We start from the raw sequence: 26269 nt of genomic DNA, 5'->3' as shown, positions 1-26269 counted from the left end.
TCATTAAGTAGTGAATATGCACACATTTTTATAATTCCGTCATCAAAAATTAATTGTATGTATATAGCTTAAAATTATTGTATTGTATTGTATATAAATGAAAATAAAAATTCGATATAAAATTTTTTTTACTGAAACCATGACAGTCTCGATGGCAGTGCAAGTAACACAAGTTTTTCTTATGCTTATAAACGTTTGACTAATAAAGGATTCTCTAGTATACTTGTATTTAAAAAAATATTATTATTATGTACCTGTAAACACATTTTTTATTTGAAGATAAAAAAAAATCGATCTACTTATTTACAAAGATAACTCATGATTGAAATAAAGATGAAGGTCTTAATCGTTTGTAACAAAAATTATTTTAAAGGTTGTTGACATATAATGTGTAATTATTATAACTGATACGATAATTAATCAGACTTAAAAATAAATGACGAGAAACTGGAGTAAAATATTAATCTGTATGAACATGTACGTTTTTTCTGACAATAGTCGCATATTTTCACGATAGAGATGATTTTGCTTTCGTTTTGAACTATTGAGCCAAAAATAAGTTGCAAGAAAGTGTAACTATAACATCATACATATTGAATTTAGGTACATCAAAATGGCACCCTTTATCGAGATGTAACATAAATACTTTATTAAAGGTATCATGAACACATTGATCATAATAACAAGAATTGTGTATTCAACATAAACAAATACTATACAACAGCCATCTGCAGCCTATTTTAATACACGTATATTGTCGACTGCACTTCAGTCTGCAGTACTCAAAGGCTTTCAGCAGTGGAAGAACTGTATCAAACAACTGGTAATGAACGTTCAACACATTGCCATGAATACATAATTAAAATCAGTTACAATGTTAACTTACTTAAGTTGATACTATCAGATTTGTTTAGCATTATAAGTAATCACTCTACAAAATTAATCAAAAATAATAGAAAGTTTTATTTTTTTATGTTTTAGGTAACTAAATTACATTTAGGTGTATGTATCTGAAGGTATTCATAAGTTTGGAATTTTAGTGACATAAATTATATTCAACATTATACGAAATTAATAAAGCACTTGGTAAAAATTAAAAACTGCTTCTCAATATATTGAAATATATACAGTTGAAATAAAAATTGTGATGGTACGTTTGTGTATCGCATTATTATAGTGTTGAATAATAACTTAATAAATGATTTTATTGTAAAAAACAGCTATTATCAAAGGAATCAATTACAATGTTAGTAAACATAATTTTTCAATAATTTTTTTAAAATATCACAGATTATAGATGTGAAGAGAAATTTAAAAAAAGTTGGTTGTTTCGAAAATAGAAACTTATTTTTAATAAAAAATGCATCTTATTGAATATAATATATGTACGAGTATATGATGCATTTCATAAAAACTGTTACAGTTTGAAACATGGAACTAAAAACGTTATTACATAGAGTACAATAAATAAAAAGAATATTTGAATCGAAATTCTTAAGAACTAAGTTTTTAAGCTTACTCTTTCGCTCAATTGACAAGCATCAAACCCAGTGAAACCCCATTCGAAGAAAGTTTAAAAGGTCTCTAATTAATAATATTTTCAGCGCAACAGTGTAGTACAAATAACTACCATATTCAGCACCAAAGATCCACAGAGCAGAACTGGCAGCCAAATTGGATTCATGACGATGGTAGTAGTATGGCCACTGCATTGTAACTCATGTTTTGTATCACACTGATATGATTGTGGTGATAATTTGTTGACGTTACGTGTTGTTTGACCCATCGACGAACAGCTCCTGCGCTTGCAAGAATTGTCAGTTGATCCTGAGGTAATAGACAGATTACTTTCAATTGGTCGAGCAAAACAGCATTGTTGCTTGGGCAACGGCATCACAGAGCACTGATCAAGTTCATGAAAAGATGGTTCTCGCGATGGGCTATACATCGAGCCCGCGCATGAGCCTATTCCCGAGCTCTGGCTCGACGAGCGTGATATTGTTGGTGACGTATCGGTTATGTTATTACTACCCGGTGTCTGCCAGTAACCACCAGCAACCCACGAGGATTCTAACATTGCTCGCGGGGAACGGAGTCTTGCGGGTGCGAGGATCGAGCGCTTTTGTTGTGAATATCTATTGAATATGTCTGGTGATGATGTACCATAAACTCGCGTTTCAAAAATTTTTTGGTTTGAGCCTCTTGTTGTTGGCGAAACTTTACCATCATGACTACCCAGAGTTAGAAAATTTAAACTGCTCAAGCTTTCATTAAAAGCATAAGTTTCTTTACAAAAGCTTTTAGGAAATTGACTATCCTGGGTAGATGCAAAAGATGATTCTTTGCTAGTGTAGGGATTGAAAGAACCTTTTTTTGACGGCCTATAAAATAAAAAATCATTAGATTAACGTAAAAATTGAATATCATGGGCACTTACCATTCAAATGATTTGGTCGGTTTTATTGGAATAGGTATTTCTACAGATTCAGGAGTCAATAAACTGTTAGTTATATTTACAGGAGAGTACAAGCTTCTGTTTGATTCTTTGCGAGGTAAAACCTCTTGATTTTGTGACATTACAGGCTCTAGTGACAAAGATTGAGGAGCTGGAAAGTTTTTATCCGGAGATTCTAATTTCTTAAGGGCTAAAGATCGATTGGGAACAGTTTTGTAGTATTGTGATCTCAGATTTGATAATCCCACTGCAGTTGCCAGAGTTATTATCTACAAAAAATATAATGAAATGTGTGGGGTTTCCTTTACTTGTGTTACAGCTAGAAACAGTAATATCAAACTTACGAAGTATTGATACATATTGTTATCTGGAACAGTCCAGTGACTATTTAACTTAATTTGCAGCAAGCTTAAAATCACAGAAGTTGACAGTGTTTTAACGCATATAAGGCAGATCCATCCAATTATTGGAAGAACATCAAACTTTCCTCTATTGACTGGGCGAGCCAAACAAGCAAATAATTGACATACTAATCCACACAGTGGAAAATACAAAGTTTCAGAGTAGTAAATAGTCACAGAAGCAAGGATTGACAAGAGTATACGCAAAAACTTTTCTATTTTTTCTCTACTCTAAAATGTTTAATTAAAAGTCATGAACAAATGTACACATTAGAATAAAGTTCATTTAAACTTACCTGAATCGTCTTACTGATAGGCTTATGCTTAAATAAGAGCATTTTGTATTCCATAAGCCACAATTTTTGCTTGTACAAAACGGTTTGTACAATGGATTGACACTTGTGACACAATGGATATTTTTTCTCCATGTTTTGTGCAAATCTTGCAATTTGTTTTTCATTATCTTCACCAATGGAATCTTGAAGTTCTCTTAATTTAATCAACTTCTGTTCTTCCATTTTAATACACTTGTTGCACAATTTATTTTGATTACTAGAATAACTTTTTCTCTCACAAAAAGATTCGCTGTATTTACTATTTTTTCCAGTTGAACCGCTTTGCTCCGATATTTCGTAATTGTAATTTCCATCCTGTGTTAAAGAAAAAAAGTTTTTTTAGATCTTCATAGCTTATTTACAGTAGCACGAAATTGTTCCCTAATTCACCTTGGAGAAACCGTTGTATTGGTGACAATAATTGCATAGCCACCAGTCCAACGTCGATCTTGGTACCTTTGAATTGACATTGCAAAACCAGCAGTTGACTTTGACGGGCCAACGGTTCCTGTACTCGCCAACGAATCGACAGAAAACAATAGAAAAACACTTTCAAAACAATCGAGCAAAACAAACAACGGACAAGTGCAATCATGTACTTACCTCAGTTTAAAATAAATCGTGATACACATCACCAAAGTCAACACAGAGACGGAGATGATGGGTATGAAATTTATCAACAGATTTGGATCGAAATTCATTTTGTATTATTTCTGATAAAACACTTGACATATGAATACACTTCACTGAAAAAAAAGAAAATTATAAATAATGCTCCCGCCAATGTGTTCCTTTTGACACAGCGAAAAGCTAACCTCGGAATCTAACTTCTTCCTGCTTCTGCATCACTGCTGCACACGATGAAAAATTTTTTATTGGAGTCCATACTACTTATTATGAGCTAGCTACTAGCATTAAAAATGCACATGTAAACGCGACTTCCAGTTCCGATTTCGACAGTTTTATATCATTAAACACACAATTTCAATGTTCAACACAAGGGGCACACTCTCCGACAAGCGGTACACAAATTCACGTAGCATCATAGCGCGCGCGCGAAGTTCATATAATTATCTACAATTTAGCATCTCGCATTCGCATCTCCTTTTATAACTCACACCTCACAACACAAGTATCACGTGTGAGGAAATATATCTATATAGATTTAAGTTTAAGTTAGTACTTAGTAAGTTAGTACTTATAGTTTATTGGCTTTGTATTTTCTTACAATATAGATTGATTTAATTCATTCATAGATATTTTTGAAAAACGATCAGCGCTATCTAGCGAGGCCAATTACGAACTAAAAAAGTACTATATTTCTTTTTGAAGAAAATCACTAGCAAAAGTTACTATATCAGGTAAATTCACTAATAAAAGTTACTAGGCCAGGGAATTATTGCAATCAACGCCATCTAGCGTGCGATTTTTCTTGTTGCTTGTCGCAGTTGTCGCTCCGAAACCCTATTTGTTTTCGGTGACGAAGAAAAACTCAACTCAGATTATACCCCTTAAAAGAAATTAAGAAATATGAGTTAAGCTTTTCTTCGTCCACTGACAAACATTGGCTATATTCGACGCTCCGGACACCCTACGGACATTTTTTTGCTTTGACATACAAGAGCAAAGGTCGCCGATGAAGCTGGATCATCCCCGAAGCAAAAAAAACGTCCGTAGGGTGTCTGGGCCGTCGAATATAGCCAATTTTTTCGATAGACGAAGAAAAGCTCAACTAATATCTCTTGATGTCATTTTAAAGGGCAAAATCTGAGTTGAGCTTTTCTTCGTCAGCTAAAACAAAAAAACGTCAGTAGGGTTTCGGAGCGACGAGAAAAATCACACGCTAGATGGCGTTGATTGAAATACATAAGATGGAGCGAAGGCAACCGGCGAAGCCCGATCACGCCCGAAGCAAAAAAACGTCTGCAAGGTCTACTGGATACTGGGTCTAGGGTAAGTAAGGGTTGGCCAATGAACAACTCTCTATTTATAGATTTCTCAAATGAGCGCGCTTTTACGAGCTGCACCAACATTTTTATGTTAGTTGTATAATCCCACAGAGCTCATTTAAATTGGTTATAAAGACGCTCGCCGTAACAATAAGTACCTATAGCGTTTTTTGTTTTTGTTTTCAGGTTGTGACCTCATTTGAGGTATGAACAAAGTACCTATATAGTTATTGTTATTCAGTCGAATAACCATGTCAAAGCTCATCGTTCAATCATTGCATGCGCAAATTTGGAAAAAAAAGAACCTGCTCACACGGACCGACTACCACTACTACACACACATGTTTTGATGCTGTGTTTTAATGCACGAGAGAGGTAAGGGTAGCCGGGTATACGAGCTCGCGATATTTCAACGGGCAGCATGAAAAAGATCTTCACCTTGATTTCCAGTGAAGTATATTTAGCCCGTGGTACACGCAACAGTGTACAAGTATGCGTGTAGGCACGATTAACCATTATAATGTGTGTATATTATAGTGTAAGGGGTGTATACATACATACATACGTATGCATACACAACGTAGGCGCGCTTGGGAGAGTTCGTTGGCCCCCGCGGAGCAACCTCATTATTGCCGTAGAGAGAGAGAGAGAGTAAGGTCGAAGTGTTTCCCCTCGCGCCCCTTACCCGTTGAATTCGACGACGAGCTATTTACGAACCGGTAGGTATAGCTCCACTTTAATTAATATGGAAGTTCGTCTGTCCTCTCTCTCATTTTTTTTACACATACACATATACATACTTGCTCATCATCGTTTCATAATTGATTATAGACGTATTTATGGTCACGGTTTTTTTACTTTATTTTTGTCTGACGGGTGACGGCTGACGTTACACTTCACCTATACACGCATTAATTGTCTCAGTATAGATGTGTGCATATACGTATTGTCAACATACATTTGAGTGGATAAGTTCCAAGGACTCCATGCAGGGTATACTTATTACTGTTTTCTGTCTATTCTATAAGTACTCATGCGATTGTCGATCGATCGGTTCTGAAGCTGGGAATCGGTACCAACTTAATCGTCCGAGTTTATGCTCAATTTCAAGTTATGTACTTTACCCAACAGCACCCAAATTCGATTATGGAAACTGTAATTGTATAGACAGTAACTAGCAGAATTGTACCAAGTTTTGACAATAAATGCATTTGTATATAAAATGTTAGTCTACCAAGAAAAACGAGCCAAAAGCCAACAAGGCGCCAATAGACTCGACGATGGCAAGCGTCATGTAAACACAATCAGTGCAGGAAATAATATTCTCTTTTGTTTCAAACGTAAGTAGAGAGGGAGAGATCGTTTACGTAAATACTCTGCTACTGGAATTTTTCCGTATACACATTGTATCGTGCCCCTCAATTTCCAAGTTTCCGATCATCATCATCAATGACGAAAACAAATATGATGGTTTTATTTCCTTGTTACGCACCGACCATAGTATATTGTTATTTACTCTGTGTATATTATCATTAAAAGTACAACTCTGTCTTTGAAATGTATGTATGTATGTATGTATACTAAGACAATCAGTTTGCAACGTATACGTGTAATAATCAAGGATTATTTCATTGCAGCGCGATACTTGAATCCGCGCGTCGTCGATAAATAAAACGAGCAATATGTTATATAAACGCATTTGTATATAGGTTTTGTAATTTTACGAGTGACATAAAACGATCGTTCAATGAAAGGTTTTGATGCGACGTATTACATCATCATTTTCTTGGTTCCAGTTTCAACTGTTTATCGATCCGATGGATAAAATCGGTATAGCCGTTGAGCTTTTTTAGGCGATGGTACGGATTTTCCAAAATAAGTAATATGATTTTCCAGTACTTTTAGGTATGTACTTTGCGTATGAGCTCCATTTGTCAATTGATGGTAGGTGCAGTTGTACATTCACAGAAAAGTAAAATCTTCATCGAAGCTATATGGACGTTTTAATTGGACGCACACAAAATAGCGCGTGGAGAGCAACATAAATATATGTTTTCTCGGCTATCATCCCTCGATAATATTATTCCAAACGCCCCGTAAATCACGCTATTTTCGCTACTCTGTAATGTCGCGCGATGAAACAGGCAAACTTTTCATAATTAATAATATATATGGATAAGCTTGTGCATGCGTCGTGGGGATCGCGAGAAGAGCCAAGTTTTAATGATGAGTAGGTACTTATATATATATGTATTCGTACAACTTTACGACTTACGACTGTCCTTCGATTTGTGCCTTTGCCAGCAGTGCTTTTAATTTCGCTAAAAACCATGTCAACGCTACACACGCATGTACGGCTTTTCCGCACCTGTTTTTGCGGATTTAGCAACATTTTCGGTCAATCATCGTCTCTGGCTCTTCGTCGAACCACATGCGCGCAAGGACCAATTATTCTATTTTAAACAATCCGTTGCCTTTACTCTCCTGTGTATTTTATTTCGAATATTAAAATTATATACTTATGAAAGTACATACGAGACAATACACACGTCATCACGTAGTAATATACGGAGAAAAAAAAGAAGAAGAAAAAAAAATACGCATTAGTTCGAACGATTTGAAATTAAAAACACTTATTCCGAAAGTTTTAGTTGCTCGAGAAAACATAATTTTAAAATAAAAATATTGGGGAAATAACGTAGGCATCATCAGCCTAAGCGTCTTTGTTTATTTTTCCGCTTAAAGATAGATCTAGATAATTTTAAGAGACTCACATCGCAACGGAACATCAGAGTATAAACAAAACTTTCGGTCGCTCAATAAACGTATCACTCAAGCATCTATCAACTTATATCGTATTTTGTAGGTACATGTGTATTTTTCGTAATTGACGTTTCATTTTTCATTCACCAAGAAACACCTTAAACAAAAAAGCGAAAAAATATCCACTGTTACTACGTACTTAGAAGAAAAAAAAAAATTCTTGGAAGGACTTTAAGCACAAAATCGCAATGAGTGCTTAATTAACGTGGTTTTTTAAATTATTTTCATAAATTATCTTGATGGCAACGTGTTAAAAATAATAATAAAAAAAAATACTTACTAAGACCTTGCTAATAAGCCTTACTTTTACGCTCAAATCTACCTATTACCTGTACATATACCTATCCATACGTAACATATACGTAAGCATTTGTACTTAAAAAGATTTCTGCGAGGATCAAGTATCTTCTATTACAATACTGAACGTCGTACATTACTGCACGTGTCGTCGCGCTGAATTCCTCGGCTCTCATGATTCAACTCTGCGCTATATTTTTTTTAACGACCAAGTGTGTGTGTTGACGTGTGCATATTTGCATAATAATATTTTACACACACACACACACACACACACACACACACATATATATATATATATATATATATATATATATATATATATATATATATATATCTTCACATAAACCTAATAGCTCTTACGTATACTTGTGACAAAAATGTACAGCTCCATGCGTCTGCGATAATGTAACTGCGTCATCGTAAGTATTTATTGATGAGATTATCCACTTCTCTAAGAAATTAAAAAAAAAAATTACCTGGGTAGGTATACTTTATTTAAAGTCAACATCATATAAAACATGACACGCACATTGACGCCTCTGTCGAAGAAAGCGTAAAAACGTTGGAGAAATAAGCTTATTACTGTGAATTATTATCATGGAAATTATTAACAAGATTAATTCCACGTAAGTGAATGTGCCACTATAGAAAAAGGCTCAATTGTTCGTTTTGTTTTTTTTCTTTTCGTGTCATATTAATGTGCAGATTTTTTCAGAGCTTGAAAGAATGCTTTTCCAAGAGAGGTAAGTCTGTCATATATATATATATAGATTTTCATGGTAAATGTGGTTTCTGTAATATTTATAGTACACTACAAATTGATTGACGGTTTTGAAAAACCACACCCTTGCAAATATATGTGTATGCTTGAGGTCAGTCTCACAACGCTGATGGGTATGTATACCTGACACCTTATATATATGTATCTTATTGGAGGAGTTTTTTTGTCGAGGTTTTAACTTTGTAAAAAAATTATGGCCTCGTAATACAACTTTCTAAGGGTTGTATCGATAAAAAAATAAAATAAAATAAAAATATGAATATAGTCTTGATAAAGAAATAACAGAGAAAAATAAAAGGAAAACGAAATGACTATTAATTTTTATACTGCTGTCAGTTTGAGGGTTTGAGTTCCTAGGGTTTGAACACCTGCAAGTTGACATTGCGGATTTAATACATCACGATTTTGTTTTAAATTTAATTTCCCACGTGTGACGAGTTTTATAGGGAGTGGGGAGCTTCCCGGAAGGGGCAGGAGAGACCCGCTTAGTTACTTTTTCTTTCTCACAGTTGGCACTCCTTGGATTGCAAGTTATTTAGTTTTTTGGGGTTGTCAGCAAGTGTAACTAGGCGGTTTGCGGTCGGGGACGCGTGGCGGACTCCTTTAACTGTAGAATCAGGCGCAACTGAAACAAAAGTTAAATTAATTTTCATCAATTGTTAAAAAGTTAAACCCAAGTAGCTATATGTACGTACAATAGACTTGACAATAGGTTACTCTACTGCCATAACACATGTCATAGTAAATATATATCTAATTTACACGATCCGGGTGCCACGACTCGGTCGTGATGTTTGCGCGTTATGAGTTGGATCAAGTTCAAATGTAACCTGACTCCCATAGACGAGGATAGTTTTCCAAAAAAAAAAGAAAAAAAGAACTTATAAGTACTTAAGTACCTATATGCAAATTTACATCTGCAAAAATTTTGTGAAAAAGGACAGGCGGGCGCGCGCGCATGCCGCTCCGGCAAGTTGCAATATTCGCTGCATGCTTTGACTGTATTCGTTCGTCCTGCATCTGCTGAGGGTTGATTAAATTTTTGAGAGAGGCTGTTCTTCTATTTTTTAAAAATATTTACCTATCCAGTATCCGGCCGTGGATATACTTGTAACACTTTTTTTGTGCACAATTTTTGAAGACTCCGTACGTATAACGTGTATTCTAGACCCGCTGTCAAAGCCGGCACTTTTTAAGTAAACCTGCACTTTGACGACAGTTTTTTGTGTCGTGCATATACTCAGGAGAGCGTGAAGTGTGTGCAGACGATAGTGAACCCCGTTAACGAAGGAATATCCATGCATACATAATTGAAGAAGCAGTTGCAGACTGGAACCCACGTACAAACAACACATGGGTAGCAGGGGGGCTCGTTATCCTGGTGCAAAAGGGCCGGAGTTGCGCTGCAGCAGCAGCGGTGATAAAGCCTACAAGGCGGTGCGGTAATATAAAAGAGGAAAGAGGAGGAAGAGGAGGAGGAGGAGAGGAGGAGGAGGAGGAGGAGGAGGAGTGGGCATTTTGGCGATAGCTGCCGAACGAGAGCGCGGCGGCATAAGGAAACGAGGGAGCAAAAGAGAGAAAAAAGAGCGCATCTGCCTATGTATAAGGTACACACACACACACACACATGTATACATGTGCGCCACAGTATACAGTTTAGTAAGTAAGTAGCGGAGTCAGCGGAGGAGATACGTGCGCGCGGTCACGTTGTACATTATAATATATTCGCACCGAAGCTCTCCTCCTCAACAGGCGCGGACACGGCGACGTCCTCCGTCGTATATATAATCGTCATCTGCTGGACAGACAGAAGCAGAAGTCAAAGCAGCCGACAGACGAAAGACTCATAGCTTGTGTATAGCTATATATACACATCCACACTATACATATATACATATATATAAGAGTTAGAGGATAGAGAGTCTCTCTATATATTATCGTTTCGTGCTATCTTTTTTGCGCATTTGACTTGTTTTCTTGTGTGTTTGTGCATTATTTGTTACAAATATTATACACATGCATATAGGCTGTACGACGACTAACAACTAACAATTACCACCGTTTGTTATTTATCTCCATTTCTTTGGTAAATCCTTGTCAAAGAACTTGGCTCCTGTACGATTCCGGCACATTATTCACCTTCCCTCTCTCTTCCGCGCATATCAAAAGAGAAGCAGACTGTTTCAGCTGTCTCTTTCTCTCTTGTTCGCACTTGTATTGGCTATAGGTATGGTCTTTGGTAGCGGTGTCCACTCCTTATCGTCCCGGCCTCTGGTACATTTACGTGCAAGTGTAGATTGCACCAGGTCTGTACATCACATTGGTCGATATATTTATTAAAGTGGACCAAGAGTGCCGCAAGTTGTTGTTGCTAGGGGAGGCCCACATAGCAGACCACCTCTCACTCTGGTGATTCATCCCTCTCATGCAGACTGCAGCAAAGAGCAACACTTGCATTGAATAGTTGCTCTTCTTGACTATGTGTTATTGATCGTTGTTGCTGCTGATACTGTTCTTGATGTTGTTTTTGTTATCACTGTTGTGTGAATCTTAAGTTTAGTGATCTGCTGTAAAGGTGCTCTCTTTCTGTCTCTAAACAAGAGTTGAGTTGTTGTGTCGGTGTGGTGCTCTCTTGTGGCTGGCCGCATGTGTCATCAACAGCAGAGCAATAGTAGCCGCAGCAGTAGTTGGTGTGCTCAGTGTACAAGTGTCTGGTGTACACAGTTGGACTGATGTGCCTGGTCACGCTGCTGCTGGTCACCTACTTGCCAATCCCTACCAGCAATCATTGGCACTAGTAACAACTGTCCTAGGACAAGTGTAGAGTGTGTGATGCCCGGGAGTCGATCCAGCAACGACCCAGAGCACAAGTCACCGAGGGAAAGTGGCGAGGACTCTGAAGATGAGAGCGAAATCTTGGAAGAAAGCCCCTGTGGCAGGTGGCTCAAGCGTAGGGAAGAGGTAAGTGTCATTGGTCAAAGCTACATTTATGTTTTTTTCTCATTCTAGAGATAGGCTTCATCCTTATTTTAAATCTCATGCACTCCTCAGTCTGAAGCTACCAAGATTTACATTGTTTATTTAAAAGGCTAAAAATTAACTTTAAGAAATTTCATAGATGAAATTGAGATTTTGCTTTGGGTGTTTAATTTCAAAATATGTTTTCTCAAGTAATAATAGTTGATTGAAATTTCATCAAAAAAATGTGTAAATAGATAATAGTGAATAACACTTTTAGTACATTAAACTTGTTTGTGTTTATTATGGCTAATCTAATCATTTATTCTATTACTTAGATAGATAAACTCGTATCTTGTTGAAATATTGACCTTACTTTGATGATTCAGTTGATGGGCTGTCATAAAATCAGAATGATGTACATATATTTTTTTTACTAAATTGAAATTACTATAATTTTATAACTATTTTTTCCTTGATGGTACATGCTTTTACTAAAGTAAACGTTTAAAAAAAATAAATTTCTGTTTATTAGATTTATATTCTTTAAGAATGTATTATTTACCTAATGTCATCATTATAAGCTATAGGTATGCGTACTGTGTACAGTGCATAAACTTATTATGTATTGTAATGTTATTGATTTTACGAAAGTGACCAACACCCAAATCATTTAGTTTGAAGTGTTTCATGTCACGTTATATATTTAGTCGTGAAATGTCTTGTTCAATTATTAACAGAATTCAATATTCACATTTTTACAAGTAACTTACACTGATTCGTTCGTTGGAAATTATAATTGGTAATAAACACAAAGCGTGAATTACAAAGTAATGATATACTTTGGTACTTAATAAAAAGTTTCCTCCTACAGCTATGTTAATATTTAACAAAAAAAAAAAAAAAAGAAATCTCAACTCGTATAACACACAAATTTAAATTAATCATTCGAGAAATGACCTTGAGCATTGAAAATTCGAAAGCCGCCTGAATAGCAACAGCATCATTGGGTACCGCGTGCACGGCCGGGAGAGCACTTGATCTCGTTGAAAAACTTTACATGTCGAATTAATGGACTAAACTGGTTTAAATTAGCCCTCCGTTGGCCTCTCAATTTTTAAATTACTCCGAAAGCACTTTTTGCACACAGACCCGAGCTTCTCCCAACACAATATATTCATACACTCAATAGACCAAGATCGTTCACGTATATGAGTGCTCTGTGTGGCTCCGATGAATCACTCATTGCTGTTGTAAAATGTCTCTTGATAAATTTTAATCATTAAAAAACATAAACAAAAAAAAAAAAAAAAGCTTACGCTTATCTTCGTCTGTGGGTATGGTGTGTACGTAATAATCAAGTGCGCACACTCGGCACGAAATCGGGGCTTCTATGCTTATCGCTCGAAGGTTCTTTTGTTAATTGTTTAATCTCTGCATGTGAGATATATATCTTTAAACCAAAAGAAATTGACTCAATTGAATGAAACAACGTCCGATTTCGGCGTCATTGAAAAAAAAACAAAAAAAGGACGTTACGCACAGGTGTGTTTTTAACATGTTACGTATATATACATATATATGTTTGAGACGAAGGTACGCGGTGGCGCCAAGTTCTAAATAATCATCGGCTCCGTCGCTCTTGAATTAAAATCTTGGCACGCGCGGAATCCTCGCGCGGCGTGATTTCTCTCTCGCAGGAAAATGCGCGGTGGCTAAAAATAAATCCATTTTCGCGCCCCGTCCCATACCCTATACACGTATATATACGCGCGCCGGCGAGAGAGAGAGAGAGAGAAACCTGTCCGCGTCCATTGGAAATCCCGTCGGGCTTGGCTCGCCGTCTCTTCCAAACTCTCTAAAAGGTGTATTTGTCTCTCTCTCTCGAGTTCATTTTTTGGGGGAGGAGAGAAGAGGAGCCGCGCAATAATTAATAATCATCGGAGGGATCATCGTTTCCAGTACTAATTGGTGCTTTTTCTTGTTCGCAGGTGTACGTAGGTTCCAAGTCGACTCCGAGCGATGGCACGAGCTTTGGCGGCTCGAAAACCGGCGACAACGAGGTAGCAGAGTCCGAGGTATACCTACACACGCGGCACGCATTGTATAAAAGCTTGTAAGAAGACGAAACGATTATGCATCGGTGACGAACAATCGACGAAGGCTCCGAGAGATTAAAACGATGACAAAAAAAAAATTTAATTTTCTTTTTTTTTTTTTTTTTTTTCAATCACAATGTTTTGTCGCACGTAATCTCATGGTCGTAGCTTTATCCTTTTCTTTTTAATTGTAAAACGCACACGCGCTCTGTCCCACGCGTACATATTGTATTGTTATACGTATCGATCGATAAGCGCGTCTTTGATCTGACTTTATTTGTTTTATTTTACTTTTATTTTATTGACTTGCTACATGTACGTGTGTATAACAACACTCTCGCGTGCATATGCCGCGCGCGACAATAAAATCGCTCGAAGGGGTGACGTACTGTTATTGTTACCGTCTCGAGATAAACTTTCGAGATTTACGGGTCCGGTGCGTGCGTGCCGTGTGCTCGGCGTTTTATCCCGGTATACCTATCGCGCGCTCGATCCCGGCATTCCCGGCTTCGTATATACCCTATACCAATTCAAATATTGTGTATGGTATATCTTCTCTTGATCTTTATGTTTTCGTGTACGAAAAACGTGAGCTTGTATTATTTATTTATTTATTTTTTGTTTCCCTTGAGCAAACGTTGGCCAGAGTTTGCGGGTCAATTGCAAGTCAAGTAGGTGTATTTGATGTTGAAGCTTTTGGTCAAGCTATCGAGTTACGTATTATAGCGGGTCGAGTGATGGTATACATACATTACGTGTTTTTACCTGCATGTGTACCTACCAAGTTATGATGGGTAAACACGCATGAGGATATATTTGGCCAATAAAATGATACAGTCTGCCAATGTGGCTTGTCTCGTTGTCCGCCAACATGAAAATGTCGCGTTTGTTTGATGGGAAATATCCGTAAAAAAGAAGCTAAAACCAGTGGAAACGAGGAAGTGGGCAAAAGTGCTCAAAGTAAAATAATAGGTATATTGAAACCAAGGCAGAAAATGTACATACACCCACGCTCCGTTGCTGAAGCACGAGACGGTAAAGTGGCTGCTAAGTGATCTTTCTTTATCCCGCGTGTGCACGGGTGCGTGGGTACTTGGACTTACTTACTTGAAGCGTTTGACACACTTAAAAACGGCGGATATACGCGAGTATAGAGACTGACGTACCTTCTTGGCTATATGTAGGCAGGAAAAAAAAAAAAAAAAAAAAAAAAAAAAAAAAAAAAAAAAAAAAAAAAAGATAGCGTGCAAAAGACGCGATAATAGTTGATGCGGTGCGCGCATTACTTGTATTAAGTATATGCACAGGAATTTGTAATCTCTATCGGCGACATTATGTGAAAAAGATTGCATGAAAAGTTATCGCTCGTGTGGTTTTGAAACAAAATTATTAACATTTTTTCGTACGTCGTTGGAAAGGATATTTAAAAATAAACTTGATCAAGTCTCATCCAAGTCAAGGTAAAAGTTTACCGAAAAGAAGCCATTTTTTAATTACAAAATCATCCACAATTATGGATCCATAAAACCGATGATTGTCCGTACAATCTCTCGTACGTCTGATGACAAACGCACACACAACAGGATATCAATTCTTTGTAATAGACCTATATATGCCCTTTTATACGCATTACACTGGCGCTCCTCTTTTTTTTTGTCACGCCACGATGATCGTGTATACGTGCACCGAGTTCTTTGATAAAGTGGCATACAATACACCGGTCCCTCGTCCGTCTGCCCGTCGGTGTTTCCCCTCTATATACACAATAGTTTCGTTATAACAATTTGCCTCATATATATATATATATATACGTACGCGTACAAGTAATAACCCGACAGAGTCGCGAATAGTTGGCAAGGTCACATCCATGTAATGGCAAGCGAGCATGAAAGCTGCTGCACCGCTACTACCCTGCTTCCATGTATATAATAATGTACGCCACTATACCGTCGCGACGATTCACGTTCCTCTTCTCTATCTTTTTTTCCCTTACACGCGTATTTTATCACGTACATAAACCCCTGTATATATTTACCTTATTACCGATCCCTTCCACTTGGACGTATATATACCTATTTCCAAGCCGGGTACTCAACTACACAAGTATATATGTGCGTGCATGATGTACACATGCTAGGCAGACGGGTATACGTACATCTAGAAATAACCGACGAGACGACGATCGAGGCGAGACAGGGAGAGAAAGAGAAAAGATATGAGGATACGTCGGTTTACGAAATTAACGGCGACTAACTGCCACAACAAGTTATTATCATCATTATGTACTTTGAAAGTGAAATCTATATTATGCGTGTGTGTGTGTGTGTATCCTCTCTTGACAGTGTCCTTATTTTTTTTTTCCTTAAGTAATCCTTTTGCCGCGACAGTAATAGTAGTGACAAAGCTCGTTTCGGGCTTTTAGCCGGCAAATCGGCACGAGAGAGATGATACCGATCTATCCATTGTGTTTGGAAACCCCGAAGCCAAGCGTTTGGCATTTACGACCGAGGTGTTGGGTATACCACGTAGGTACCATAAATTCATCGTTGGCGAGAGCTCTCGGGAGTTCAATTAGAAAATCGAGGCTTGAATTTATTTATTTATTAATTTATTTGAAGAATAACAAAATAATCATAATGACGCGTGGAAGGACGTTCACTTTCACGTGTACCTACCGAGCCTGAGTCATACGTGCGAGCATTTTATTTACGATGATTGTGTATAATATATGTGTGCTCACAGGAGATAATTTTTTTTTGCTTTTTAATTGTAAAACCAGAGGTTGTTGCAGCGCAGATTGGTAAATCAGAATTGACGATCGGTTCGTAATTCGTTACTGTACCGATGTATTCTCGGAGCTTGTTTGCATTTTGCAGCAAAATAAAAAAAATAAAAAAAGGGAGGGGGGTGAAATGGGGGGAAGAGCGCATACAGGTTCTGCAAAGATCGAGAGAGGAGAGCAGTGATCGAACGTTGATGTTTATTTTGTTTTTTTTTTCTGGTTGCCCAACAGACGGAGAAACGAGACTTGCCGGGGATAGACTGCGCCTACCTGGCCATGGACACGGAGGAGGGCGTCGAGGTCGTCTGGAACGAGGTCCAGTTCTCCGAGCGCAAAAACTTCAAGGCACAAGAGGAGAAGATCCAGCTGGTCTTCGAGAACCTCACCCAACTCGAGCATCCCAATATTGTCAAGTTCCATAGGTACTGGACGGACACCCACAATGACAAGCCTCGAGTGAGTGTCTTTTCCTTTACTTTACTACTTGATGAGCACATGTATATATGTGTATGGCTATTGCCACTTTCGAGTCCCCGGAGAGGCACGCACCTTTGGAAAACGAATTTTTCTCTTTCACTGGTGCCTTTGGGAAATATGGGGGACATTTACGAACGGGCGATAAATCAAGCGTTACTATGGGCTTTTGTTGTATGTTTTGGCAGATTTTAGTATTGGATAATCTTTGGAAGAAAAAAAAATTCGGTTTTATTCTTGTAAATTGCGAAAGCTACGCAAAAGTGGCAAGATCTATTGTAAAAACTCGAAAAAAAGGCAAAAAAAAAGCGTCCCAAAACTTACTTTTCCGAATTCCTACAAAAAAACACGTGTGTAATTGACAGGGTGCTTCAACGTGTAAATACCTAGTAAAATTTTTTGCGGAATCGACACTATACACACATTTTCATGTTTTTTTTAATACTTGCAACGTGTACAGATGTGAATTCGGAAGCCGATGCACTGTGGTTTTTCGATAACAAAATTCACACAAACAAGCAAATTATTGACGCAAAACCGAAAGTGGTATATCTTGTTTCGTCGCATGCAACTTATTAACTTTTAACGCATAATGTGCTCGCTGCATCAGCGCGCGTCTAAATTTAACTTTATCCAAGTGACAACCGATCGAACATACATGTACATGTACACTTGATATGCAAATGTTCGAAACCCGAGCTTTGCGAAATACTTTAAATAGAAATTTCGCGCCAAATGTAACGTATTTGTAGGATGTGTTGTACGAAGATTGTTTTTTTCGCGTAAAATATTATTCCAAAAAATGTCTAATTCAATTGGTATTTTTTTTTTTTGCATTGCTTGCAGGTTATTTTTATAACGGAGTACATGTCGTCTGGCTCCTTGAAACAGTTCCTAAAGCGGACAAAACGCAACGTCAAAAAACTACCGTTACAAGCGTGGAAACGGTGGTGTACACAAATTCTTTCTGCACTAAGGTAAATTTATAATAATATACATAAACGACGTTTGCCCCTTAGTTCTCGAGGTAACATTAAAACAGAATTGCGCCCTTTTGAGTAGTTTACCTACTTCTTAAGCTGAAAATTTTACACCCAATGTAGACAATGACGGAGAACATATTGAAAATGTCTTTTCAGCTACTTGCATTCCTGTTCGCCTCCCATCATTCACGGCAATTTGACCTGCGATACGATATTCATCCAACACAACGGCCTAGTCAAGATCGGTTCTGGTGAGTTTCATCATCTCTGCTCATTTTTCTGTTTAGCCATATTATACACACTTGATTAGCGAATCAACAAACGATTCGAAGTAAAGGAAAAAAAAAAACACGGCAAAAATTGTATATTGAAAACATCGGAAGCAGTCTGCCAAGGCCACTTGGTGTATAAATTTGTTGTCTGCATTTTTAAACGAGCTTCAATAGCGAAAAGAACAAGTAAATGGAAAAAAAAAAAATCAATTGGTTTACCGATTGCTCGCTCGAAAATTTCATTCCAATGAAATAGCAAAAATCGAAACATCAGTGCGTGTTTATTTCTCGTAATATATTCGCTTTGTACAGACGCCCAGACGGCAGGTTTATTATCATTTAATTCATAAGTATGTGCATGCACTGCTAGGTATTTTTTCTTAAGAGTAACTTGAGCCCCCATTCAATATGATATCACATCGCATATATTCATACCTATACATAGGCTAATCTCAATGTTGTAATACTTGTAATGAACGATAATGTAGCAAAGGCTTCGCAAAACTCTTCTCTATCACTTCTTCATCCGCTGTACTCAGAGGAGATGGCGTTTTCATGACACTACACGGAAAATCATCGACGGAAGATTGAAATCGCGCACTGCGCGGTTAAATATTGAAACGCGGGACAACATTCACTGCAGCTAAATAAACTGTAGAGCTATATGGAGGTACATGTTATTTATAAGCTTGATCGAATTGTAAATACATTTCGCTTACAAGGTTTTTTCCTCATTTTTTTTCTTTTTGTTTTCATTATTTAAACACACCATCAGCATACCAATCTCATTATTTTTATTAAAAACACTTCATTGTTCATTTTCATAGTGAATCGGGGAATCAATGAGGGTTCAAGTTACTCAAAAATACAAATAAAACTCCTCCTTTGTTAATACGACAGAACGAAATCACGCAAAGTTGTGAGTAGAATGAAAAAAATTAATTTTTTGTTCCAGTGGCTCCTGACGCTATTCACCATCATATTAAAACCAATCGGGAAAACATGAAAAACATGCATTTCGTTGCTCCAGAGTATGGAAGTAAGTATTGCTGTACACCCAGCCTTTTCATGGCAGTTCTATAGAGTTTTTAATACCCTGAACATTTTTTTTTTCCAGATTCAACAACTCCTGCCATCGACATTTACTCGTTCGGTATGTGTGCACTGGAGATGGCAGCATTGGAAATACAAGGAAACGGAGAAAGCGGCACCGTTGTCACGGAAGAGAACATCAACAAGACAGTGGAGTCTCTGGACGACTCACAGCAAAAAGACTTTATTCACAAGTGTCTTCAAACGGATCCACTGAGGCGACCTAGCGCTAGAGAATTACTCTTTCATCCTGTTCTTTTTGAAGTTCATTCCCTCAAACTACTCGCAGCGCACGCTTTAGTCAATTCAGCTAGTAAGTTTTGCACCTACATTTTACGTGAAAGATGTTCAAATCATATCGCAATTAGGGACGTTAACTGGTGTCATTGAATTTTTCAGCAAATATTTCCGAAACCATTACAGATGAGGTGTTGCAAAGGTTGTATGGCCCTGATACTATTTTTGCTGAAATTAAATACCAAAATAGGCCTCCCCATCAAATCCGACTCAGTGATATTGCTGTGACGGAAAAACTGGAAAAATTTGTTGAAGACGTTAAGTAAGTACACATTTGCATCTGCCAATTTAAGTGAATTACCGTAGACTAAACTTTGATATTCCATGAATTTTTCAGGTACGGAATTTACCCACTGACTGCATTTATGGCTAAGCTTCCTCCACCAGTAAGGCCACGAGCTATATCTCCCGAAGTCACTGAATCAGTTAAATCCGTAACTCCAGAGCCAGTCGATGTAGAGTCTCGTAGAGTAGTCAATATGATGTGCAACGTGAAGCCTCGCGAAGAAAGTTGCGAATTACAAGTGAGCGTAAGTATCGGTTAAAGCCATTCCATTAAAAAGGCTGCAAGTTCTGACTTACTGACCTCTTGCAATAAACTTTGAGTGAGCATTTGTCTTGCTTTCTTAGATGACAATACTATTAAGGATGGATGATAAAATGAATCGGCAATTGACGTGTCCGGTTACTGAGGCTGATACGTCCATGTCACTCGCACAGGAACTTGTATACTATGGCTTTATCAACGAAGTGAGTACTCATTTTTCTATCAAATATTTTCCGTCCTAGTCTGAGTATAACGTGGTCGGGTTTGTTTTTAAAATTTTAATTGAAAGCCAAGTTTCCTTTATTTTGTTTGTATATGAACACAATAAGCGAAAGATTGAGTGTAGAATCGATTTTTGTTACACAACTCTTGCGGCGATGAAGCAATATTTTCATTCGAATGAGATATAGTTTCAAGTCACCCGTTGACTCATACGTAGTATCAGTTGTCTGCATTGAGTACTCAATCGATTTTTTATCAACCAATTCTATAATTAAACTAGTATTGCAGACTTGCAGAAAAAAAGTGCCAAGTATACTTGAATAGGAAATAACAAGATAATACAATTCTGAAAACTATTTATACTCTTTATTTAATTTACTATTTAATAGTAAACAATACTTGGCCAAGTAAGGACTTTAAATCAGTATTAATTTTTTTATTTTAGAATGACCGTGACAAAATAGCAAATCTTATTGACGAGGCATTGCGCAGCTGCTTTAACAAGCAGCAGACACTGAGTCCAGGTGTCGTGTCGTTAGCCAACCTGCCGAGCCAAACTCTGCTGCTGCCCGGGCCAGACTTTCCTCGTCTGCAACGTATCGAGCCAGTAGATCTTTCCAAATCGATTGGCAACGCAAAGGAGCATCAGCTACATCACGAGTCCGAGCCGTCATCTGCGTCGACAACGACGACGTCGACGTCGACAACGACGGCCTCGTCGGTAGTAGAACAGCCAACAACGCTGGCCAGCGAGGCTGGCAGTTAACAACCGAAGGCCACTCGGCGTCCCGCAGATGCTGCTACTGCGTCGTACTCTTTCGACTCCGGCAGCAACACTGTTTGTGCCACTTTGCACGCAGACTGGCTATGTATTTTTAAATTTTTAAGTAAGGCGATTTAATAATTATTCGTGCATGCGCGCGCGCGAAAGATACGGATGTAAATGTGAATAATGACGGCGACGATGAAGCGTAAAAATGATAGTTTTAGTGCAGGTTTGGAAGGAATTTTTTATTTTTATTTTTCTTTACGGTTAATAGATAGTTATTGACTTCATGACTCAATGATACGTTTCCAAATTACTGTGATTAATGTGATTACTGTGACTCAATGTAACTAACTTATCAGCGGTTTAATTTGACTTTTAAATTGAAATTATGAATTAAAATTTTATACATATTTTTTTAACTATTTGTCAATTGGAAGATCACACCGTCTCTAATACAAACGTTGGCAAGGTCTCTACTGCAAAGAAAGAACGCGATATTTGAAAAGGGCGAGAAGAAAGAATTAGGTGCAAAAAAGTTTGTTTCTCATTTTTACTAAATGATGCATCCTATATTTGGTTTTTTATTTGAAATAATGGTTATAATGATCCAAGGTTATATACATTGTCATTTAATAGAAACCACAGAATTCCGTTATGAAAGTTTAGCTACTTTACTTCTTATTTATGTTTATTGAAATAATTTATAAAAATGTTACTTTACATAAAATTTATTGCAAAATTTTTCAAGATATTAAATTATTTGATTCATTATCTTTATTTTTATATAACATCATAAAAGACATATTAAAAGGACACTTTGACAGGATTAAACTATCTGATGAGTCAAACGGTCTTGAACCAACAAAGATCCCTTTAGCAATGGACTGAAAATATCTTGAATTCCTTCAAAATTGGCGTTTTGCTCACTTTTTTATTGCACGATGGTTGTTGAAAGAGCAATAAGCTTAACAAATTTTTATCAATTAGTTTATTAATAACCTGGATATTTTTATGCTCCATTAAGCTGCTTATTGAAATAAAAGCGTTTCAAATGTACATGTATAATAATTAGAAACAAAGTTCTTGCAGTTTTTACAGCAAACGAATAGAATTAAAAAAAGCTACGCTCATCTTGAAAATAATATAAAAATACAGTGTTCCGTTCCAGTATATATTATTCTTGTAAAAATTATCGTGCATACATGCAAACGGCCGTGTTTCGTGCCGTCCTTGTTTTGTCATAGAAGACTCGAAAAACTAATGATAATATTTATAATAGTAGCAATTAAATACTGATGAGAAAAGAAAGATGAAGGAGAGATAATTTAAGTATAAAAATCTCGCACAAAGTTAAGGTAAAAACAAAATGGTCTCTTTTTGGTCAGTAATGAGGAGTTTCAGGAATTGACTTTCACGACGATTCCAAGCATAGAATGTCGCCAAAGAGAGTATAAAAAGTTGCACAAAAGCGACACTATTTTGGTATTTTATTAATGTGATGCTACAAAGATTTTTTTTTTAAGTAGTAAAAAGCAAGAAAAAATTATTCTTTGTAATTTATTTTTTTAAATTCTTTGTCTCTTTCTCTTTCTCAGCTTCATTAATGACGATGATCATTTTTCTTCTCTTTTGTGAGAGAAAAAGACGCGATTGCACTGTTTATCCGCTTAATTATATTCAATTCAACCTTGTGATATAGATGGATAATTAATTCTTTTGGTAATGAGTAATAAAAATCACAACATTCGAATTATATCGAGGATTTAATGGACTGACTGTAACGTATAAGTAAAGATATGAGTTTTTTCTCAAGTTACTCTTTAAATGATAGCTTTTTGTTTCATCAATATCTCATTGAGTATATTTTTCATATGACATTGTTCCATGCAAATAAATATAGAGTATAAAATTATTTTTTAATTGAAGAAATATATTGTTTTTACAAGCATCCAGGAAAATAATCAAAAAGTCTATAATTAAGAGTAACAAAAACAAAAAAAAAAAAGAAAAAGCGCAACGGAATTAAAAGAAAAAACTAATATCGATTGAGCTACGACAGTTACAAATGGATAATTCGGAAGGACATAAGCAAAGAAAGGGAGATCCTTGTAAATAATTATATTTTTAAGAGAAGATGTCGAGACAGATAAACTAGTCATATAGTTACGAGTGCTAAATAAAAAAAAAAAAAAAACAAAAAACAAAAATAAAAAAATTAAAAAAGAACTAACACGCTGAACTCGTTACGTCTTTTGCATTTATAAAAATTACACGCGCTTGGCTGAAATAGAAGCAAGTATAAATGAGTGTATGGGTGCTTGGAAGAATAAGAGATAATTACTGCTCCATCTTTTTTAACACTTTTGTCGGAAAAAAAATGTGAGGCAAGTCGCATTTTTGTACGAAAATAATCGAAGATGTAACAATTGAAATGACTAATAGACTTCTTGACGAATCTAGCGTGTGATTATTTGTAAGAGGATCGCGGCTATCCTCTTACAACTTAATTGATCTTTGATGTAGAGATGATACGATATAATAGGCGCAGGCGTAAACACAAAAGTAAAAAAAAACAATTATACAAAGATTTTCAATGTATAGCTTTTTAATAAGACGATGTAGTGGAAAGTAAAATGAGAGCGTGAGGACAAAAATTGTCGTTTTTCTAAACTAATTGTCTTTTATGAGATTTTGTGGTATAAGAAAGTATGAAGAATGACGTGAGTAAAAAGACAATGAAGCGATAACAGTGAAGCCAGTGGCTCGATTGCTTTCTGTATGATGCTATTTTTTTTTTTTTTTTTTTTTTTTTTTTTTTTTTTTTTTTTTTTTTTTTTTTTTTTTTAATTGACTTTGTTACCGCATGAGACAATGTATGCATATACATCCTGAAAGATGAGAATTTTGTATAAGAATTTTATTTGTACTTTTTTTTGTTCACATGCATACGAATAGAGATAAAGTCGCGCTTCAAACTAAATTGGACAACGAAATAATTGACGAAAATTATTATGTTGAATAAAAAAATCATCCCCTTTTTCATACAAACGTTTATACTGTTGCTCGATGTTTCGGAGCCGTCGACCGAAGTAATTGTAACATTAAAATATATTTTTGTACTCGCAGTTACTGTATTTTTTAATATTATTCAAACTATAGTATTTCAAATGATTTGATGTGAAAAAGCAAATAATATTTTGTACTTGACCAAAAAAAGAGAAAAACATCTGTAAGGAATAAGTAAAACTGTGGATATCAGATTTGATGAAGTGGTGTGCAATCGAAAGTTTGTTAATTATTACATATACCTGTTACCAAATTGTTTTCTGTATTTATTTTTTTTTCTCATACTGATGTCAATAACTTTGTAAGATGTACTCTATCGAAATTAATTCTTATTTCAATGGTTGTAAAGTCATGAGTGCTGCAAAACACCTTGTTGCTTGTTTATGACTATTCCATATATTGTATAAATTATCCGAGTCCAGAGACATAAATTGTAAACGTTACTCTACTGAGAGTCAATGTTGTCCAGCAAATGTACGTTAAAATTTTGTTAGAACACGTATGCAAAGTAAAATTCGTTCTAGTATGTTTTTTTTATACATTCAGAGTTTCTGTTGAAATTTACCAAATTTATTTCAATGTCAATTTTAATAAAAAGCCAAGGCGTTCGAAAATTTGAAAGAGTGTAAACATTATTTTCATTTATTCCAAATTTTATATTACTATTGTACTACCCTAGATACTAATATTAAATGATACTTGAAGCATTTATTAACGAAAATATTGTTTAATTTGGGGTGTTAAGGTGTTTTCCGCAATCGTTACCAGCAAGTAATTTTGTGTTGTGATCTATACGTTATCGTCAACGACCTTGAATTTACTGGCGTTCTGTTCCGTATAAAATGCGTAAAACAGCAGACAATAATAAACAGCAATAAAATCATCACATTTTTTCCATAGGATTTTTTTTGCTTTGGGCGTGATCGGGTAAAGTTATGTGTAGTAATAATAGTAATCACTACTAAGTATAGTGCCATATGGTCGATTTTATTAAACCATACAAGTAGAATATCTATATACTTTTGGAGGTCGATTTTCGGATAATAGATGAATTATTCACTTGTTGCAAATACCCTATATAGCGTCAACGTTTCGACTTCTACTTAAAAATCAGTTGCGGCTGGTTTGTGATTGATTACATGGCTCCACTATCAGTAATAATACTTATCTTTTACCCAAAAATTGACCTCATATTTATACTTTTGGAGGTCAATTTTTTTGTAGAAGATAAGTTGCACACTTGCCGCAAACAAAAAAAACATTGTCAACTTTTTATTTTGTATTCATATAATTAGTTGCGGCTGGTTTATAATTGATTACATCACTCTGCCATAAGTATAGTTAGTATAGATATAGCAATAATTATTTGGATCAGCGCCATCTAGCGTTACGAATTTCTGAACTAAAAAGTGGCCCTAAAATTCTGAAGGAGAGCTTTAGCGCTCAGAGACATTTAACTTATTATAAACCAGCCGCAACTCATTTTGTAGCTATAAAATAAAAAAATAATTATATATGTGTTTTTGGCGGCAAGTCAATAATCTATCTTTTACTTGAAAATTTATCTTCAAAAGTATAAATGCACAGGAGGTCAATTATTTGGTAGAAAATAGATTGTTAACTTGCCGCCAAAAACACACGTACTTATAATTATTTTTTCATTT

The 26269-nt window shown here is 36.1% G+C and overlaps 2 protein-coding genes across 3 annotated transcripts; one reads left to right on the top strand and one right to left on the bottom strand.

Moving 5' to 3' along the window:
* Nucleotides 1-86: 86 nt before the first annotated feature.
* LOC106637117 (uncharacterized) lies at nt 87-4280 on the bottom strand. The gene is made up of 7 exons (XM_014349775.2): nt 4007-4280; nt 3795-3937; nt 3582-3699; nt 3153-3506; nt 2800-3087; nt 2438-2724; nt 87-2381 (listed from the first exon to the last, which is right to left on the bottom strand). The coding sequence occupies exons 2-7, from the start codon at nt 3890-3892 to the stop codon at nt 1601-1603; spliced, it is 1926 nt and encodes a 641-aa protein (XP_014205261.2). The 5' UTR covers nt 3893-3937; nt 4007-4280; the 3' UTR covers nt 87-1600.
* Nucleotides 4281-10667: 6387 nt separating this feature from the next.
* Madm (MLF1-adaptor molecule) lies at nt 10668-25226 on the top strand. Of its 2 annotated transcripts, XM_014349738.2 has the most exons (11): nt 10668-12005; nt 13994-14080; nt 17115-17339; nt 18204-18334; nt 18497-18591; nt 19568-19651; nt 19730-20017; nt 20104-20263; nt 20339-20531; nt 20632-20751; nt 21216-25226. In XM_014349738.2, exons 1-11 carry the CDS (start codon nt 11877-11879, stop codon nt 21534-21536), a joined length of 1833 nt encoding a protein of 610 aa, XP_014205224.2. In that variant the 5' UTR covers nt 10668-11876; the 3' UTR covers nt 21537-25226. The 2 variants fall into 2 exon arrangements, with proteins under 2 accessions (XP_014205224.2, XP_089451962.1); XM_089595836.1 differs by lacking the exons at nt 10668-12005; nt 13994-14080 and adding an exon at nt 16056-16626.
* Nucleotides 25227-26269: the final 1043 nt, after the last annotated feature.

This window comes from Copidosoma floridanum, unplaced genomic scaffold, assembly GCF_036245765.1.
Source record: "Copidosoma floridanum isolate Cflo_tuat_1 unplaced genomic scaffold, Cflo_Japanese_pri ptg000029l, whole genome shotgun sequence".
In the NCBI taxonomy this organism is placed as follows: Eukaryota; Metazoa; Arthropoda; class Insecta; order Hymenoptera; family Encyrtidae; genus Copidosoma; species Copidosoma floridanum.
This window is presented reverse-complemented; position numbering and strand designations above follow the sequence as displayed.